General features: G+C 40.2%; 1 protein-coding gene and 1 long non-coding RNA gene across 4 annotated transcripts in view; both read right to left on the bottom strand.

Annotated features, from left to right (window-relative positions):
• Positions 1-4,139, bottom strand: part of LOC117870796 — an 8,186-nt gene extending 4,047 nt beyond the window's left edge. Inside the window, exons 1-2 of the long non-coding RNA XR_004644041.1 lie at positions 3,471-4,139; positions 2,901-3,014 (exon numbers count right to left, since the gene is read on the bottom strand). This is a non-coding gene — a long non-coding RNA (uncharacterized LOC117870796). The remainder of the gene's footprint in view (positions 1-2,900; positions 3,015-3,470) is intronic.
• ANKRD10 (ankyrin repeat domain 10) overlaps positions 1-17,209 on the bottom strand; it is a 43,878-nt gene extending 26,669 nt beyond the window's left edge. The window contains exons 1-3 of one of the 3 annotated variants that reach the window (XM_034758155.1): positions 16,924-17,209; positions 10,696-10,848; positions 6,450-6,541 (exon numbers count right to left, since the gene is read on the bottom strand). In XM_034758155.1, the coding sequence (XP_034614046.1) occupies positions 6,450-6,541; positions 10,696-10,848; positions 16,924-17,124 (446 nt within the window). In that variant the 5' untranslated portion in view covers positions 17,125-17,209. Of the gene's footprint in view, positions 1-6,449; positions 6,542-10,695; positions 10,849-10,964; positions 11,071-16,923 lie in introns of those variants that run through there. The other 2 variants (XM_034758154.1, XM_034758156.1) reach the window with 2 other exon arrangements.
• Between the last annotated feature and the right edge of the window lie 4,541 nt (positions 17,210-21,750).

Here is a 21,750-nt window from a genome sequence, read left to right as displayed (position 1 = left end):
GAGTCTGGTGGCACCTTAAAGACTAACAGATTTATTTGGGCATAAGCTTTCGTGAGTAAAAACCTCACTTCTTCGGATCCGAAGAAGTGAGGTTTTTACTCACGAAAGCTTATGCCCAAATAAATCTGTTAGTCTTTAAGGTGCCACCAGACTCCTTGTTGTTTTTGTAGATACAGACTAACACGGCTACCCCCTGATACTTGACTCCAAGAGCACATTAACCTGATGGTCTGTTCTCTCTACTGAATAGAGTCAGGTTTAAGGTTACTTATTTTCAAAAACTTCCTTGAAATTGGCCCTAACAAGATCCGTGTAACAAAACTGAGTTTGATTTCAATTGCATCTTCTTGATAATGTCCTAAATTACTTTAAGTAACTAAGAGGTATAGATGCCACAAGGAAGGTAAGGAATTGAGTTTGGAAAGGAGGTACCTACAAGATAGACCCTTTTCAAACTAAGGACTATGTAGTGGTTTATCATAAATATGAAACACTGTGCTAAGAAGTATTTAAATGAAAGTGAGATGGAAAATAATCAATAAGAATTAGAAGTATTTGGGCATAACAAAACTAGTAGATTCTTCTATACTGAGTGTCAGTACTGCCATGTATACTCTAGTGGAGAAGAAGTGGTGTAGGAGAAGCATTTCACATCAAGAATACTTAATGATAGCAAGCTCCCATTCAACAATGAAGGCATGATAGTTAAATTATTTGGGTAATGAAAAAAAGAATATTAAAAAAAAAATGCAACTGTAGGCACATGCTACAGAGCACCAGGAGTCTAAGAGACCAAGAATAAACAACTTCACATACTTGAAACCCCATATACCTGCTAGGTGACAAGCACAGACCTATATGTGAAACAGGTTCCTAAATCCTGAAGTAGAATCCAACCAATGGAGAAATCTTGATTTTTCCCCTCAAAATTGATGAGGATCTGACTGACAGATAGTATAAAAGATCAGGTTATAAGATTTCTATCTAAGGTATCTGTCACCATGAAATCTAAGCATTACTGTGGTTTCACTGTTGGAAGGCAAAATTTGGAAAAATTAAGTAATCTCTTATGGTAAAATGAGACAACCAGCATGCATGAGGGCTAAGGAAATCCTAAAAGAAGTAATAATTAAAATGCCAACTAGAATTCACCTTAAAAAGAATGTGATGATAAATGTGGCTACAGAGACTTCAGAGGGCTTCTCAAAGGATCTAAAAGAAGCTGCCATTAAAAAACCTGTTCCAGTACTTCAAAAAAAAAAAAAAAAAAGGAGGAAGCAGCCAAATAAGAATAATTAAAACCTGTGGGGGGAGGGGGGAGGAAGGGAGGAATGCAAAAGCAGATTAAGTCAACAGTACAAAGGTGAGGAAGTTATGATAAACTGAGGAAGTACTATAAACACCAAGCTAGTAACATAATGAAAGGACTGAATTCATTCACTCAAAGTACTCCCAATCTGTTCTGTAGCCAAGGATAAAAGATTGAGGTGAAATAGAAGTATTAATTATGTTATAACAAAGGGCCTACAGGCCTGTAAAATATTTAGTTTAGACAGACAAGGCCACAGGCCTGAAGAAACACCTGATATAAGCAAGTAACATTCATATCCAGTAACTGACCCTAGATCAGAAGTTGTCATAAGATAGAATGCTGCATCAAATATGTGTATCACATTGCTGATATTTAGGAATTATATATTGCAATGTACAAGTTAAAACTGGTTAGAGTATTTTGGGGATTTTGCAGACAAAAGGGTGTCAACAACATGCTAGCCACAAGTTATTATGGTGACTGAGTGATATAAATCTTAATGAGGGGAATGAACAAGTTGCCTATGATAAGTGGGGCACCTTAGAAGAAGGGTGTGGAAGTTCAAATAAGGAAAAGGGACTAAAGCACAGTGGGCATCATCATAATTCAATATAAAAGCTATATCCTGGCCTGTGTGCCTTGAGAGAAGGCAGAATGACACCCACTGGTGATGATGGTAACGATGAAGAGAAGAAAGATAATGACTGATACTTCACGTTTCTCCGCAAAGGATGGAGTGAGTATATGAATGCTCTGATGCCAGAGGTCTTGATCATTCTGAATTATCACAAACATTCCAACCCAGTAAAGTAGGTAGAGATCTTGCTAACCGTATTAATAAAAATATTACAAAGTCAAAAGGCCCTTCCTAAGTGTAAGTATTTTTCCTCTGCACATCAGGGCTCTCATCATATTGAGAACTCTTTTCGAGCTCGAGGCTGAGCCCTGGCAAACCACAGAATGCTAACTGGGAATTAATACATAATCAATAGAACAGGCAACAGTTCTGCTGAGAAAGTAGCTGAAACCTGTGTGTCAACTAGAGCTGAATGCATAAAGTATCATCATAATGTAGGTCATTCACCCAACAGAAGCAGATGTACTACTGATTTCACAGTTTCAAAAGCCACTGGTCTCATTTTGACTTTGGCTATTGACATGTCTATCTCAGCACTTCAATATCTTCCCTTGGAGACCAAATTAAGTTATCCCAAACCAGGAAGGAAAACACTTTTTCCTCTGTAACTTTTCTTTAATGGCCATAGACAACGGTACTGGCGCATCACTACCAGGCTTTGACAGCTTGACAGCAGAACATATAAACTATTTTTCTACAAGATTTTACAGAACTCTTCTTCAAACAAATGAACCTTTCACTTGTATTTCGGTATTCAAGAACTCTGAACAATATATCTGAATATTTCAAGAACAAACATGGTATGGAAAAAAACGTGGAATTTCTTCCGTTTTGTCAATTTAAGCAAAACAACTGCCCTTAGCAAGATTTAGTGTGTTCATCTGAATGAACACGTATCAAACCACGCCATGATCTCAAGTGAAGAGTTCTCTCGCCACCATAGCAGGATACAGATGAAGCAACAATTGGCCATTGGCAGAGGGTCTCTTCCGTCAATCCAACTCAAGACTGAGTCATTGAAGTAGTACAGTGTGGCTGCTCAAATGGCAGTTGCAGAAGTCTGAACTGTTCATACAAACAGGAAAAAGAATGATGTGATCAGAAATGTGCTGATATGATGCACAGATGCAAAGTGCCAGAAATCGTTTCAAATGATCACTGTCAATAATAACAGCAGATATACTGATGTGTATTTCTTTCCCATTTATCCAACATTGCGTGTTCAGGATTTATATTTGGGTATTTTTTTATGAATGAAATATTATAAAAGTGTATTTTTAGAAGTTATCGAATAATTTGGGTGTGGAAAAGATATATTAACAGGGCAAAAGAAAACCTGGCACCAAGAAGTCTTTTCTTTGTAGAGTTTTGTGAACACTTGCTTCATCATTATTTTTAATGTGCACAATTTTGACAAATATATAAATTGTGCTACTATGCAATTTTAATAAAAATCCAGCAGTTATTATTGATTACTTTAAAAGGTATTATCCACATTAATAAGTCAGTTACACAGCAAACCTTTTCACTCATATGAGGACATTGTGACCACCTGCTTCCCCTCTTCAAGATTCCATAGTTAGAAGCAGTCATTTCTATGGATGTAGGACATACTGTGCACAGAATATGATTCAGCTAATATGAGAAAGAAAATACCACCAAAAAAGTCAAACTATTTTCAATGGGGTACATTTAAAATTGTTTTACAATTAAAAATTTACATAGGAATGGAGACCCATTTTTTTTTTCATCAATTAGGGAAATAATGCAAATCTTAGTCCAGTTTAGACTGCAACATATTGTATTTATTTTATAGGAGTGGTGAACTACTACGCTGGAAATAAAGTAAACTTAGAGAACTTCAAGAAAGTAAATTTATTCAAACTAAAGTTATCATTATCTGTCCAGCAAGGATAAAATTAAATACAGTCAACATCCGTTAGTTTCCAATTTAACTTAATGAGTAATAAGAATACTGTAAAAACTTATCAAACATTGTGGTAGCCCAAATTAGCTTTTGTACTCAATTTTAAAAGAGCATTATTTCAATTATCAGGCTTTAATAAGAGATATCCTGATGAAAATATTATACTACTAATAGTAGTAAGTCCATAGTAAAACAATGAAGTCTTAGTATCCTTGTGTTACTTCCCAGGCAACACAAGTAAATGATGTGAAATTCAGCATACATTGTATACCTGTTTATATCAGGTGTCTTTATATTTGCCTATCTGCAGTCATAGCTGTATTCTCTGCATCTTCATGCAACTACAGTTTTTAGTAACAAAAACACTGTATAAAGAAATAAACAAGAATTTATTTATAGAAAACAGAATAAGTAGTGCAAATTACTATGAACCAAGGGCCAAGTTCACCACCAGGACCTATGGGCACAGTTAACTAAAATCAGAGACATAATAATTGCTTTACAACATCAGTGTATTTGGTTCAATGTGTTTAATTCTGTATTTAAAAATAAAACTTCTTTTGATCCCATATAATCAATCATTTCATTTACTATATCCATGGTTGAGTTAATTAGTATAGCATAGTGGGAAGAGTCCAATTTTTTCTTCTTTAAGACACAGAATAGATAAGAATAAAAATTTAATACTTAAGGTATTCTGAATTTTCAAGAGGTTACATAATCAACAAGACCATTAACTGTGGGTCCAGATTCAAACCTGGATGCCTAAAAATCAATACCCTTTTCAGATGTTTAAATATGGATATGGCTTAATTTTAGCCATTTAAATTTGAAAAACTATAAGTGAAATCCTGGCCCCACTGAAGTTAATGGCAAAACTCTCATTGAGTTTACTAGGCCCAGGATTTCACTCCATATGAAACTGATGAATCAAATTAAGGCACTGATTCTGGAAACTGATCTACAAACACAAACATGTGGGCTTACACAGAGTCCAACTGCATTCAGTTAGGGTCCATGCAGACTAACAGTCCACAGAAGCAAATGAGATTGAAAAACTGAGGCCTTAGACTATTATCCCCTCAGAGCAGGACCTATTATTTTACTGGTCTATAAAGCCCCATGAAACACCTAAAGCACTGTACAAATAATGAAATTACCAATTTTGTCTATTTGGTAATCTATTACATCAAATTGTCATAAATCTGCACTATTTCTTTTGCACTTTAGATTACATAGAAAGACCAAAAATAGTTTTGGCTAAAGTTAGATACCCTCTACAAAAGTTTATAGCAATATTTTGCCTACACAGCACAATGACATGTCAATATCAGGAAAGATTAATGCAATTATTTAAATTTAGAGCAGTCTTTCTTAACTGTACTGCTTGTATAAGGAAAATTCTATTAGTGCTATTAGTTTATTTTACTTCGAGAATCTTATTTATTTCAAGTACTTTATAATAAAGTTCTATACCACTTAACATTATCCTTTCGGACAATTTCAAAATCAACTGGTCACCTACTAATTGATGATGATAATTAAGGTTTCCTCAATTCCACAGTAAATTTTAATTCAAGTTTGCCTCAAGCATTCACTTTCAGATGTGTTCAGTTCAAAATGGGGATTTATAAAATTAAGTTTGATTTCAAGGAACATGTCAAAATTCTACTCAGAGTTTGCATAACAATTTTTAATTGAACACCATTATACTAGCAAGACAGTTGTGTTTAATATTATTAACCTGTAAATTATGCTTTCTGGACATTATATGGTACCGTAACAAAAAACTAATTAAGGCAGATTTCATTGATGCAGCATTACAAAAAACAGTAAGATGGAAACCAAAGGGTTAAACAAGAAATTAACTCTGATTCTTACTTCACTTATAACTCAGAGATTCACATTTCAGGTTAAAATACAAAAACACACTAATTATCATTTAAATAATAAAAGCTAGTTCTAATTATAAACAAAGTGCTAAAGTATTTACATTATTATAAGCCGTAGAGCTTATACTCAACATGTCTAGGTGAAAACTGCATCCATTTTGTCCATGCTGTAAGTTGCAAAAGTTTGTGAAATTTTCTGAATGTTTTTGCAGTACATAAACCTTTAAAGAAAAAAGTTAACAGTGCAAATACACAATATATACTAACAAAAGTTATTACACTAATAGCTGAGTGAATCTTTTTTTGGCAAATAACTCTGCTCTAGCTCTTTTGTAAATTTATTCATTAATATGATGTAATGTGTTGTAATAGATAACTACATAACAGACAAGATGTAAAATTTGGGGGCATTTTACAGAGGTGTGATAAATATGGTTTTAATAACTTAAATATACACTCTGTTTCATATATTGCACTGATTGATATCACTTCAAGTGCAATATTTTTTATTACTAGACATGTTAAAAATCTTAAGTTTTACAATAAATGAACATGTCTAACTGAAGTTCTCTTAATAAGATGTTTGCTGTTCTGATTTTTTTCAGTTTTATTAGTATCTATGTTTGCTATCCTATGTTAGTTAGTTAGACACACAACAACCAAGCAAAAAACCCCACTTACTCTATTTGAGCTCCATGAGCTACAAGGGCACTTATGGAATCCATACTACCAGATCGTGCTGCTTTATGAATAGGGGTTTCACCAACATAATCCTGCAAAGACAGAGCACATTTTGTCAGGTATAACTGCTCCAAAAAAATAAAGTTACATTATTTCTAAACATTCAGTGTCTTTTTCCTGACATGAATTAAAGAAATGGATTAGTAAAGGTAGCCAGTATCCAATTATGAATGTGACCACTACTTTAATAGTGTTGTAAAGGTTGTTCTGGGTTTCTCTATTTTGGATGCCTCACAAGGAAACTAATGCCATGTGATTATGGCAGAAAGAGAAAATTCCTTTTTTCATAAAACACAACTAGCATGATTTCCACAGCAACTCCCAAGAGACCTGGTTCTCCTCCCAAGAAGTGGAGGTGGGGAGCTCTTCTTCCAGGGCAGAATAGTGCCCAGGGTTGGGAAGAAGCTTATAAACCAGGGGTTCTCAAGCCGGGGGGGTCAGGACCCCTCAGGGGGTCGTGAGGTTATTACATGGGGGGGTTCGCGAGCTGTTAGCCTCCACCTCAAATCCTGCTTCGCCTTCAGCATTTATGATAGTGTTAAATATGAAAAAGTGTTTTAATTTATAAGGGAGGGGGTCGCACTCAGAGGCTTGCTGTGCGAAAGGGGTCACCAGTACAAAACCCTTAAGTTCACAGGAGCCAACAGTCCTTGCTACTGCCTTATGACCTACCATTCAACCCAGAGTCTCCTTATAGACCATGAGAGGGCTGAATGTCTTATTAAGAGGAGCAGACAGAGGTATGCTCCTTAAATGGGTCAAGGAATTTTTTTTCTCCTGCTGTCCCAGACAAAATTCCTCCAACACCCCTGAGACCATGGAGTGGGGTGGTAATGCCACTCTAATTACAGACATTTAGTGGATTAAGAGAACTACAGAAAATATGATCATTGTGCTTATTTACAGCATTTGTTTAATAGCAAATCCTGTACTTAAGGTGGCAACATTTAAATTATAACTATTATTCACTTGCTACTTTTGAAACACTCTTCTGGAGCGATGAAATTATTTACAATTATATTTAACTAGAAGATGATTGGTTTGTTTTGTTAGATTATGAGGAAAAAAACTCAAGCATGTTGGGATTTACATCAGACTGGAAAACACAACCCACTTGCCATTGAAAAAAGTTATTCCCCATCCCTGAACTTTAAAAAACCCCGGAATTTTGAAAACTAGCAAGTGAATTTTGAAAACTAGCAAGTAAATTTTATTCTTTCGAAAGGACATCTGAGATCAAATTTAAGGGAAAACTAATGAATTCTCCCTACCTCCAAAATCACTCTTTTTATTCGGTACAATACTCTGGATAGAATACCAGATAGAATGGGTCAACAAGAAGAACCAACCTCTCTTTTCCAGTGGCCAATAGGCTGCACAGAGTACAGTTCAATGGCAAGAAAAAAGTACTTCTCATCCATACCCTTTCTATGAGTCTATTGTTACTACAAGGGAAGGCTCATCACACTAAATCAAGACAAGCAAAGCTAGTTGGATAATGAAATTATAAGTCTAGAAATTCAGTTCTTACTTTGAGCATGCTCAGTTATAGCAGATCCTAATTAAGCCCCTTTTGTGACAACAAAAATGCACATTTCTGAACAACAGCTCCAGAGGTTGATGATGGGGTAACTTTTGTGTGGGCAATTGTTCATGTCTCATTGAAACAATCATAGCACAGTCCTTCCTCAAGGTACAAGCTAACCTCTTTCCCTCATGCAAGCCTCTATTAACAGTAAAATGCGACCTCAGTGAATGCTCTACTACCCCATTTGTCTTAACAATTGAGACCATTTGGATATTAAAATGCTCACACACAACTTTTTCTTTTAAAAAATTACATTAGAAGTTAAAGTTGCACAATTAAAATAAAATTTAAAAATGAAAGTTAAAGTTCCTACAGCAGAATTAACTTGACAATATTGCACATCCTATTTGTTTTATGGTAAATATTTTACAGCATAAACAGATAGTAACCCTTTTGTTGTTGTTGTTAAAAGCGAAGTATTACAATGCAACTGTAAAATTTCTGATCCACCACTGTAGATTTTTTTTTTAAATCTGTTTATATTAATTGCCACTCCACAGCATTATAATAAATGTTTTCATTGCTGCTAGAACAGGGGTTTTCAAACTTCATTACAGCGCGACCCCCTTCTGACAATAAAAATTACTACACGACCCCAGGAGTGGGGACTGAAGTCTGAGCACACGTGAGCCCCACTGACCCAGGTGAGGTGGGGTGGCAAAGCTGAACAAGGGCTTCAGCTCCAGGCATGGGACCTGTAGTCTGAGTCCCAACATGCAGGGCTAAACCCCTCAGGTTTCAGGTGGTAGGGGTTGGGCTTCAGCCTTGGGCGCAAGCAATTCTAAGCCAGCCCTGGCGACCCCATTAAAATGGGGCTGTGATCCACTTTGGGGTTCCAACCCACAATTTGAGAACCACTATGCTAGAATATACATGGCAAATTGTTCAGCACTGAAGGAATTTATGGTCATGCTTGCTGTGCATTAATAACCACATTTTTTGCAAAGGCACAACAGTACAAACCTGTAATTATTACTGTTTGTCTCTATTACTGTTAAGAAAGTTCCAGAGTACAAGTTACCCACACAATTTCATTGCCTAATACATCCTCTAACCACAAATAAATCTTAGTCCAGCCTCACAATATAGTAATGAAGATTAACTAGCTCAGATAAAAATCTATTCATCCACCCATATTATGATGATGAAAAATGTAGGTTTTTAAAAAAGTTTAAAGAAGTCACTTGTTGAATTTTATAAGACCTTTAGCCTCGGAAGAGAAATATTATGAAAACAAGTACATCCTAAAATAATCCCAGTCAGCTCCTATTAATACCAGTTGGAATTTTGATTGAATCATGTTGCATTAACTGGTGGTTTCCATGATTTAATTAGATATGGTGGCTTGACTTACAGTTGTATGTTTTACATTCTTATCTGTTTAAGAGATGCATTGTAACAACAGAATTGTGGTCATGCTGCTAATAACACAGCAACTTGATAAAGACAGTTTTACTGAAAACAGCAGCCAAACCTCAAATCTTGGAGCAGAAAAATGGGTTATTCAAATCTTCAGTTGAGTTAAAACATATTTACTCTAACGGTAATTATAATTTCTTTATAAATCTCATTTTATAAGACACTTAATCATTAACTGTAGAAAGCATGAGATACAAATAATTAAAACTTTTCCAAACTACCCTTCATTAAGGACTATGGTCCAGAGCCACAAAGGTACTTAGGTCCTTAAGTTCCCGTTTTTAGGCCTCACTGTAACCCATATAACTCCTGCTCAGTTGCTGCCTAACCTTGTAGGCATCTGAACTCACTCGGTGCCTAAGTTTTCAGCATAAATATTTCCTAGGTGCCTATGTTTCTGCCCATGGGCAGGTGTGCTGCTTCCTCACTTCCACCTAAGTCCAAGAGCAATCCACAAACTGGCAAAGGGAAAGACAAGTGAATGCCTATTTTGTTTTCGGGGCCCGATCCAGGTGTGTGGTACCATTCAAAATCCACCCACGTTATAACATTCAACCCAACGACTGGATTACTCAACATGGAAAGTGGGAGAACCGAGTTCAATTCCCCACTCTGAAAGGAGACACTTATTCAAATCCTACCTCTAAGCAGTGTGCTCTAACTCCAGAGCTATGGGATATTTCAATGTGAGACTACCTCAATCTCTGCTGTTGAAGCTTTGGCAGAGTCACTAGAGCAGTGGGGCTGGAACATGGATCTCCCACCTTCTAAGTGATGCACTAAACACGAGGCTTTAGAGTCTCGCTCTCCACCCTCCCATGGTGGGTCGCTAGCAGAGATAGGCACCTCTCTGCAGCCTGGATGTAGGTGACTATCTCCATGAAAAGGGTGGAGCTTAAGAAACCTCTCCCATCGGCTTGTTTAGGTTGCTCCTCGCCTAGCCAGCTAGCTTATGGGAATCACATTCTAAGATGCCTATCTCTCCCCATTCATTGTGTACCAGGTTCAGACACCTAACTCAGGCTTTGTGGATTGCACCACTGTTCCTGTGACATCTTAGGTGCCTAGAAGTTAGGCACTGCAACGCTCAGCATCACAGCACAAGTCCCTTTGTGGATCCAGAGCTATGTAAGTATTTTTAAAAACTAAACCAATATCAAAGCCAACATTAATCCATACCTGCTTGTTTATGTTGGCCCCTGCTTGAACCAACCAGATCAGGCACTGAGGATGTCCTCCAAAAGCAGCAATATGGGCTGGTGTTTGGGCAAAACGTGTTGTACAGGCATTTACAGTAGCGCCAACTCTCACTAACTGCATTAGACACTCCAGCTTAAAATAGACAAGGGGAAAATAATTTAGAAATTACCCATCAAATATACCCCGATACTATATACATCGTTGATTAAATTAAAGGAGAAAGTGGAACAATATCAGTTTAAACTGACCATTAGTGGAAGCAGGCTGAACATGACTAACAAAATAATAAACTGGGCCTTCACCAACTCTTCCAGGTTTCTCAGTCACTAAAGAAATAGCCAAAAGAAATGTAATTCTTGAAAAAAAAAAAAAAGTTTTAAACAAATCCGACACCATTAATTTGATAGGGAAAAAACTGATACTTTAGAGATGATTACAGTAGGGATTTGTATTCTGTTTGCTTCTGTCAGAAAAGGTGCTAAGTTTCTGATCTGGAAAGTTGTGAATGCAACTTTAAATAGACACTGTCAAGTAGCATTTGCTAGAATTTTAGTTTTTTGAATAAAAAAAACCTACTGTGAACTTAAATGTTTTTAGGAAAGTTTAAAAGGAAAGGCGCATGAAGAGTATGCAATAAAGAATGATAACTAAAAATTCTACTTTAGTATTTCCCTGCAGTTTTGGAAACTCATACTCCAAAAATGCTGAAGAGTATGTGTATTACAATTCTTTCCATTTAAAATGTCTGTAGTGCAGTCATTGGTAACATAGCAAAAGGATCTGTTTGGGTTTTTTGGTTGCCTTTTCAAATATGATCACGTTGGCAGTGTCTCTTTATTCTGACAATCAATCTCATATCATACTATGCTGAATTTTTTAATATTTCGACCTTAAAATAATTCTGAGAATGCTTTGAAAAGATTTCAGATTAGTGTGTGTGTGGGGGGAGGGGGGAGTAGCAGAATTGCAAAGGTAATGGCTTAGAGAAAAGTGGTTGGAAAATTGTGTCACGCAATTGCCATAAATTCGTGCCTTCAGGAACAGGAATCACTAGGAAATTACTTATGTACAAACACACATTTGTTTTATACTAGGCGGCACTGTACTAGGCGTCACTGTACTAGGATTAATTTTATTCTGAAGATTAAGAGCATGTAGATCAAAGTTTTCAAGTCAAATGACTAAAATCAGGCATCTTGGTTTGAAAATTTTAACAAATACATGATCACTACATATATTTTCTAAACTTCAACTGTAATTGGGCAAATGTGTTGTAGCATTAGTGACTGTCCCTACCAGTTTAATAAAAAAGTTAAAATTAAATCTGTAATTTATTAATTTATAGGTTTAGGTTTAAGAGAACTTTGATTACTAACTGTACTTCTCTGCTGAGAAAACAGGATGTATGAACGGCATACAGAAAATAAAACGCATTAAAAACTCTCAGTGGATTTAAGATTGGGTATAAAGGAAATATGGTAGCTCACCATGCAACAGAGAGGGTTCAGAGAAGCGCCATAAGAATGATTAAAGGATTAGAAAACATGCCTTATAATGACAGACTCAAACAGCTCAATCTATTTAGCTTAACAAGGAGAAGGTTTAGGGGAGAATTGATTATAGTCTATAAGTATCTACATGAGTAGCAAATATTTAATAATGGGCTCTCAATCTAGCAAAGAAAGGTATAACACGATCCAATCCTGGAAGCTGAAGCTAACCAAATTCATAGTGGAAATAAGGTATACATTTTTAAGTGATGGTAATTAATCATTGGAACAATTTACCAAGGGTTGTGGTGGATTCTCCATCACTGACAAATTTTTAAATCAAGAATGCATGTTTTTCTAAAACATATGCTCTAGGAATTATTTTGGGGAAGTTCTATGACCTGTGTTTTATGGGAGGTCAGGCTAGAAGATCACAATGGTCCTTTCTGGCCTTGGAATCGGTGAATAAAAATATCTTGGGGTGAGCAAAGAAGTATACTGCTAATGAACCTAGCTCCCACAAACCCTAACATTCAACATGGGAGAAGGTATTCTTTGAAAAGATAAATAAATAAACAGATGCTAAAAAAACTGCAGTAATAATTAAGAGCTATATCGAGAGATAATGAACTTAAAGAGGCTGTAATAGAGATACAGTTGTAGTGGTGGTGTGAACTCTGCAAAATTTGCCCACCATTACCAACACTGGTTTGCCTCCACTAGTGTTTACACACCAAGGCCCCCAATGTCGTTGATTGGTTACCATAATCAAGCAGGGGTAAATAATTTGCTTAAGACACCAGTGACAGCCAGCGGCCCACCTACCAAAGTTACAAAGGTGAAGTTGAGCCAGCATTAGCAACCGTAAGAGATTTTGCAATATAAAGGCTAATATGTCTAAAGGTTCTAGTGAAAGTGTTATTCTTTCATTTTGCCAAGAGCAAAGGATTTTTCTTTTTTTGTCATATAAATCCAGATTACTGGCCTGAAGAGAGGCAGGGAAACCTCAATGACCACTTATTGTGAGTTACACGTAGGTTGCAGTCTGTCAATTCCAGAGAAAAAGCAATGGAATTGGAGAACCAGTGCCCTTCTTCTAGCATTTAAGGTTGATCTGTCACCCACACTAGCATGGTTTCAAAGCCTATAACTTAACAAGGTGATTTTTAAAATGGTTCTTTTTTTTTTTTTTTTTACTTCTTCTCTAAGTCTAATAATAGAGAGGATGAGTTGCTGCACTTCATTAGTCAGAACACGAGGCCTTCTGCCTCATGGACTGAGAGTCCTTCTTCTCCGAGTCCCAACTCCATCAGAAAATGGAAGTAGCTGCTAGTCAGGAAGAGGCCAGAACTTTGGTTTCTTTAATAAGTTTATATATATATATATATATATATATATTTCCCCCCCCCCCCCCCCCCAAGTTCATGATATAGCTACTGTGGGGATTGAGAATCAGGGTTAATCAAGGAAGATGGGGAGGGTTCCAGGGATTTACACGACAGGGAAGGTAGGACACTGGATTATGTATTTTTTTTAAAACAGCCCAAAGAGGAATAGAATTTACTTACCTTAAATTATATACAAGTAAAGTAAAATAGTCCAACAACAACAGTCAAGGATCACTAAACAGTCAAGGATTACAAAAGCAAGAGGCAAGCTGATATGGTCATAGAAAAAATATGGCCAATTAGTCAAGGATTTAAAAAAACAAAACAAAAAAAACACAAATATAGAAGGAAAGCATTCAAAAAATCCACTATCTTGGTGCTGTATCCCTGCCCTCAATTGCCTTGTCTGGATGTTGGCTATTTAGAGCATATATTCTTTTATATACTGACCTATCTTATAGCTCTGTACAACACCCAGTGTAATTCAAGGCACTATGTAAACGAACTAGACAATATTTTCTTGAATACTAACTAATTTGGATGTAGTTGATTTTGTAGGACTCCATTAGTGTCCCAGGAGACAAGCATATCTCAGTTTTCAGGGAATATACAGAAAACAGTGACTGCTCCAGAGGTATCTAAGATAATAAGGAGCAGCTTGGGATTGACTGTGGTTTATGTTCATGAACATACTTCAACACCAAATCCTACCAGTGGAAGTCCGTACTGGCAAATGAGCCCTCAGACCTTATGAATGCCAGGGCATAGTTACCTGCTACTACAATTAATCATACATTTTCTTACTGTTTTTTGTTTTGGAACTGTGCTCTATTTGTAATACTTTCTTAGAAACTAGAATACTGCATTTCTCTTCCTACTACCTTTATCCTTTTCCATTTACAAATATTGATCCTTGTCATCCCTTCCTTACCTCCCTAACCCTCCAAAAAAATGTAGTCTCTTTCTAATAAAATTAAACTTTTCAGTTTGCTTCCTTGTGGAGGCAGTCACCAACAAGACAGTTCTTGTTTACTGATATTAGTCAAAACACCTGATTTTTTTTTTTTAAATGATCTGTGAAGATAGCAGGGCAGAGTCTCTTCTGTGCCCAGTACCTGCTTGGTGCAGCAGGAGGGAGTGGGTGTCTACAAAGGTGCAAACTGGGGCTCTACAATCTTGGGAATTATTCTACACAAGTCCCAACATACATAAGAAAGCTGTTCTAAGGTTCGCCTGATGGCTTTGGCACCCATAAGGAGTATTCCACCAGGCAGGGATGACCAGAGCACGATAATGTTTCAGCTACATCCCCTACACAGAGTTGAGGGTAGCCTAGGAGCTGGATTCGCACCACTGGGTGACTACCCCATGCCAGGAGACTCAGTAGCTGGGATGGGAAGATCTGTCACATTTATGGCCTCTTTGCTCTACTGGAGCAGCAGAAAGGGGCTAGAATAGGGAACAGAGCCAGGTCCAGTAATTTAATTTTTTCAGAAACTAATATTTTTAAAATCCACAATATGTTTAGAAATGCAATTCATTCAACCTCCAGTTATAATAATTTTGAGCTAGAATAAGCTCCATTAAAGAAAACACAAGAGCAGGAAAAAAAAAGTATGTGCATAAGTTCAATGGAAGTAGTAGCTATTTTCATTTCTCAGCAACATGTTGTATTTATTTTTATCTAATGAAAGGTGTTCCAGGTACTTTTGTACTAGATGACAAATTCAGGAACTAATTATCTGATAATGTCTATTTAAACTGTTTTATTTTCCCTTATCACAAATATAAAAAAAAGGTTTGTAATTGAAATATACATCAATGTGTACACAAGCTCTTCATAAATCCAGATAGAGCAATGCTCTGCTACGGCAAAGGAATTCACTGAGGTTTAATGACCCAGCTCTGCCCCTACCCTTGAAAAATTGAATTGAGGCTCCTTAATTTACTGGTATCCTGCTTATCCTCTTTGTTGGCTTGCCCTCTTGTCTCTCTCCTCAAAGGCTTAGCCTCCTTTAATTGGACTAATTGCTCTGATTTGTGATGCTGCCAAAAGTGCAGTAATCTAAGAGCACTAAAATGTTAGGTATGTTTTCATGTATCCTATCTGTATGCAAAACTGTATACAAACAAATCTTCTGCATTCCCTTTAGTATTTTCGTTAAAAACATCTGGCCATGGGGCATTTTGCTTACTATCTAGCATTAGCTTGCAGGCCTGATTGTTCCCTCTACAAGTTCCTTTAAGAACCTTATATAGCCTGACATAAAAAGCAATGGTTTGGAGACACAAGCAGCTGCTCTCTCCCCATACCAGAAAGAAAAGAGCCAGAATGAGGCTTGCAGACAGAAAAGTCACAGAAGATGGGGGGCAGAGGGAGGGAACCATAACAGGGACTGGGGGAAATAAGGGAGTTAACGTTCAGATGTTTTGGGGCCACCGCACTCCCTCACACGGGGCCACGTCCTGCCCGCAATTATAACACAAAAGTGGCTCAGGGGACCCAGACACGACACAACGGCTGTGGCGCGACGCATCGCGTCCTGTCACCTCCCCGGCACTGCAGTGAGGGAGCCGTCAGGGCAGATCCCCCCGGCGCCGCTCACACTCAGGGCCCCTGGGCCGCGCTCCGCCCAGCGATCGCCTCCGTCCCAACGCACACGCCGGTCGTCATAACACGGGCACCAAAACAGAGCAAAGTCTCCAGGTGGAGCCTGCGCGCGCAAGAAGGACCGTTACTGGACCGGGGGGCGGGGGTGGGGCCTCCCGGGCCCGCGGTAACTCAGCCCCCCACCCCGCCCCCGCGCGCTGGGGGAGGAGCACCTGCCCCCTCCTCCTCCCATTGGCTCCCGCCGCCGCTGCCGGTGACCCCGGCACCTTTCGAAAGCTTGGCCGAGGGCCACGGCTCTGTCCCTGTCAATAAAGCTCCCGGGAGGGGCCGGCCGGGACCATTCGCGGCACCGGGCCCTATGAGCTGCGGCGCTTCCTCGCCCCACCAGCACCAGCGGGCTGCCGGGGCCCGAGCCGCCGTCCCTCCCCCGGGCCCGCGCGAAGGCAGGATGCCGCGGCAGCCGCTGGCTCTCCCCCGGGACGTGGACAGGCCCCCACGAGAGCCCGACGCGTCCCACGTTGCCCCCCGGGGCCGGTGGGAGCGCCCCCACTGCCCGGCCCCTGGCGCTCCCCGGGGGGCGCGGACGGTACCGAGACCCCCGCCGAGCCGGGCGGCGGTTCCCGGGCCGCCCCTCCCGCGGCAGCGAGCACAGCAAGATGGCGCCGTGTGAGCCTGGGGGTCCCGCGGGGCAGCGCCCCCTCGCCGGGCCGGGCCGCACCTTGCCGAAGTGCGCGGCCCAGTGGATGGGTGTCCAGCCGTAGAAGGAGTCCTCGACGGCCAGGTCGGAGCGGGGCGAGCCCTGCAGCAGCGCGCACAGGGTGGGCAGGTCCCCGTCGCGGCAGGCGCGGTGCAGGGGGAAGCGCAGGGTCAGCAGCTCCTCGCTGGAGAATCCCGCCTCCGGGCCGACTCCCAACGACATGGTGATCGGGGGCGACGGAGACTCGAGGCTGCTGCTGAGTCCCGACCGACTCCGAGCACAAAGAACCAGGCGGGGCGGGCGCGTGGCTCCTCCCCGAGCGGCGTGGGCGGAGCGCGCGGGGAGGGGAGCGGTTGGCCGGGAGCCGCGCGAGCGCTGGGTGTTCCTGCGGCTCCTCCCCCTGTCACCGCCTGCAGGCCGCCAGCCGTTGGTGCCGCTTTGGCCCCGGGTCGCGAGCTTGACCGGGAACTGGAGGGAGCGCGCGCAGCATCCGAGTGTTGCCCCTGTGATGACGCAAGGCCGATCCCGCGCTCCGGCCACGGTGCCGCGCAGGGCCTCGCAGATCAGGGGGCCGCGGGCACTAAGATGGGTCTCCGGGGGCTGCAACGAGCAGCCCAGAGAAGCGTCACAGGCGCCGCTGCAGGGCGGGTGTGGAACGGTGCCTCAGGCTGATCGTGGGCAGCCTCGCATTAGTTCCGGGCATTCCTGGAGAGTCCGAATCGAACCAAATCTACCCATCGCTAATGGCAATTCACAGCTAGGCAAAGGGGGCCTGGAACCGTTTGTACAGTGAGGGCGCTGAGAGCCACTGAAGCAAACTGTAAATCATGTATATAATGGAAACCACTTCAAGCCCTGGGATGCGGGAGCCCCCCTAGTTCCAGCACCTGTGCTAGGCACAGTTAGAAAAATGCTGCTTGAGACCGTATCACAATTGGCTTTAAGGCTGTTTGATTTGTATCCATTGACGTGATGTTGAGAATTTGTGTTTGTCATAAAGTTCTAACTTTTTGACTTTCAGTATCCCCTGCCATCAGTTTCGTTGTTGGATCTTCCCATTTCCCACAGCTTTGAACAGTTACATTGTTAAATAGAATAAAGCTTAAAAATAAATGGTTGAAATTTATAAAGAAAAAAATGAATTCTGCCAAGGCTATTTATAGTCCAGCTGGTGTTTGAAGTGGTGAGAAAATGCACACTTGCCATCTCTCCTCCATCCAATTGTTGTACTGCTGCTGCAACTTATATTACGTAGTTACCATAAAATCAATGCTCTGTCACAGCAACCAAACAGAATTCTGGATCCTGAGCAAGAACAGAATTTTGCACTTTCAAAAGGAACAGATCCATTTTTCAAAATGGATGATATGGTGGTGGCGGTTCCAAGATATTGTGAAAAGGAAAAAGGACTATTGTACTTAAAATGATGAGTGGTGTAAGGTCCCTGGGTATAAAAACTGGCTTTGCAAAATTGATGAATTTATGGCTTAATGTATTTTGTCTCATCAAGCATTTTCAATTAAATATGAAAGGAGAAGAGCTATTGCTATTCCTGTGGAATGTACAAAACACAAAGATGCTGTGAAAAATCAGATTTTTTTTTTTTTAATCAAAGAGGACACACTTCAGGAAAGTCTAGTGACAGCAGCAGAAGTACAAGAAGTTTACCATGGTGTGATTAATCATTTAAGTTATTTTAAAGAAGATTGGGGCAACAAATGGCTTCCAAAACGCCTATCAGATTCAGATATTGTGCAAAAAAACCCCAACAAAACAAAACCCACCAACCCAAGTCTTGTGGACCTACAAAAGCACCTAGAATTACTGAGACGGGCACTGAAATTGCAGCAACTTTTAGTTAATGATCTCAAATTTAGCATTTTTTTCTCCTCAATCAGAACAGATGCCTCAAATAGGGGAAATAAATGTTTCCCGATGACTGTTCGTTATTTTTCAAAGATGGAAGGGATTAAAAATGGCTTACTTGATTTTTATCACGATACCAATGAGGCAAGTAATGCTATTGTTGTAGGTATTTCAAACATAGAAGAAAGTGACCTTGGTATAAACTTAGTATAAACCACTGTGTGTGGTCTTGTGTAGCTAATAATGTCTCTAAGGGTACATCTTCGCTACCCGCCGATACGGCAGGTAGCAGTCGATTTATCCGTGATTGATATATCGCGTCGTAATGAGACGTGATATATCGATCCCCGAACGCGCTCACCGTCGACTCTGGAACTCCACCAGAGCGAGCGGCGGTAGCGCAGTCGACGGGGGAGCTGCGGCCGTCAATCTTGCGCTGTGTGGACCCCAGGTAATTAGATCCAAGATACACAACTTCAGCTATGCTATTCGCGTAGCTGAAGTCGAAGTATCTTGGATCGATTCCTCCCCCCCCCCAGTGTAGACCAGCCGTAACTTTGGAAAAAAGTGAGTTTACCAGAAACTAAAACAGCTGAATGACAGAATGATTCAGATTGGATGCAAGTGCAATATAATTCATAACTGTTAAAAATGGCATGAAAGCTATGAGTTTTGACATTGAATGTCTGATTCTGAAAGTGTATAGTGAGTTCTTTTCCTCCACTAAAAAGAGAATTTTCTCAGTTCATTTTTTTGACTGCGTACAAATTGAATAAATGATGTGTCAGTAGAAGAGGTTTTAGAACAAACTGACAAACAGTTAAAAAGTCACCAGGATCAGATGGTATTCACCCAAGAGTTCTGAAGGAACTTCAATCTGAAATTGCAGAACTACTAACTGTAATATATGTAATCTATTGCTGAAACAAGCCTGTGTACCAGATGACTGGAAGATAGCTAATATAACACCAATTTTTTAAAAGGGTTCCAGAGGCTATCCTGGCAATTACAGGCAGGTGCACCTAATATCAGTACCAGTCAAATTGGTAGAAACTATACCAAGTAACTGAATTATTAGACACAAAGATAAACACAATTTGTTGGGGAAACATGACATTTGAGGGGGAAATTCTTTGAGGATGTTAACAAGCATCTGAATAAGGGTGATGCAGTCGATATAGTTACTTCTGCGGGAATTCTGTGCCTAAAAATTCTGTGCACAATATTTTAAAATTCTGCAAAATTCTGCATATTTTATTTGTCAAAATAACACAATATAATCTCACCCGTTTCAATTATTTTTGGTCATTTGTTTCAAAATACCTGTTAGCAAGTATGTCTGTAATAATACAGGCAACAAAAAAGATTCAGGAAATGTTTTTTGACAAATAGATTCTTTACTAGGCATATTAATACAGAACTGAGTAATAATTAAATTAAACTACAATACAGAACCATATTTCCCATGCCCCGCAGAAGAAGTGCAAAGGCTTGGGGAGTCAAGGGTAACGGAGGAGCGGAGGGAGAGGGAAGTAAATTGCTGGGAAGGAGCCTGTGTGTGAACTAGGAGGGTTGTTGGGTATGGGTGAGAAAAGTATGGAACATGGAGGGGGAAGGGGAAGGATTATTAGGGAGCTTCCCCCATGCAGACCCTGGCTGACCCCTAACCTCTCCCATTCAGTCAGGCACATCTGCCCCTGTCCCCATGTGTTCCTGCACCTCCACTCAGACACCCACTCCCCCCATCCCCATATGGCTCTGTACCTCCTCCCCGGTCCCCATGTGTATCTGTGTCCCCACCCAGCCACTCCCCTGTCCCTATGTAGCTCTGCACCCCCTTCGCCATCACCATGTGGCCCTGCACCTCCCTCCCCCTTGTGGCCTGTGCCTCCACTCCCATTCAGCTTCTGCCCCAGTCTGTCCTCCCCTTTCTGCCCCCCGCCACAGCAACCCATGCTGTCTTTCTCCCAGTAGTCCCTGTCTCCTGACCTGGCCTTACAGGTACTGTGAAGAAGGCAGGCTCTTTCTCTTCCCTGGCCGGCTGGGAGCTGCTGCTTTGTTCTGTCGCCACAGAGCCCACTGGTGGACAAAAGGTGGAACTGCGGCAACATTTTGTCAGAAGCTTTTTTTCTGTGCAAAAAATTAAAAATATGCACAGCTCTTTAATTATGTACATGCACAGTATTCTCCCAGGAGTAATATAGTGTACTTTTTTTTCCCAGAAAGCATTTGGCAGGTTCCCTTACCACAGGCTTTTAAATAAGCAGTCATGGGACAACAGGGAAGGTCCTTTTATGGGTCAATAACTTGTTAAAAGATAGGACAGCAAGAGTAGCAATAAATATTAAGTTTTCACAGTGGAGTGGGGTCCCCTAAGGATCTGTCCTGGGACATGTGCAGTTCAACATATTCATTTGTGATCTGGAAAAGGGAGTTAATGTGAAGTGGCAAAGTTTGCAGATGGTACAAAATTATTCAAGATAGTTAAGTATAAAGCACACTCTGAAGAGTTACAAAGGAATCTCACAAAAACTGAGTGACTGGACAACAAAATGGCAGATGAAATTCAACATTGATAAATTCCAAGTAATGCACATTGGGGAAAAAATAATCCCAACTATACATATATAATGATGGGTTCTAAATTACCACTCAAGAAAGAGATCTTGGAGTGATTATGGATTGTTTTCTGAAAAATTCAGCTCAATATACATCAATGGTCCAAAAGGCTAACAATGTTAGGAACGATTATGAAAGGGATAGAAAATGTCATAATGCCAACTATATAAGTTCATGGTGTACCCACACCTTGAATACTGTGTCCAATTCTGGCTGCCTTATCTCAAAAAGGATATAGTGGAACTGGAAAAGGTTCAGAAAAGGGCAATAAAGATGATCAAGGCTATGGAATGGCATCCATAAGAGGATAGACTAAAAAGATTAGGGCTGTTCTTAGAAAGGAGATGATTGGGGGTATATGAT

This window comes from Trachemys scripta, chromosome 1 (genome assembly GCF_013100865.1).
Source record: "Trachemys scripta elegans isolate TJP31775 chromosome 1, CAS_Tse_1.0, whole genome shotgun sequence".
NCBI classification, from domain to species: Eukaryota; Metazoa; Chordata; order Testudines; family Emydidae; genus Trachemys; species Trachemys scripta.
The sequence above is the reverse complement of the archived record's forward strand: the minus strand, read 5'-3'. Positions and strand labels throughout refer to the sequence as shown.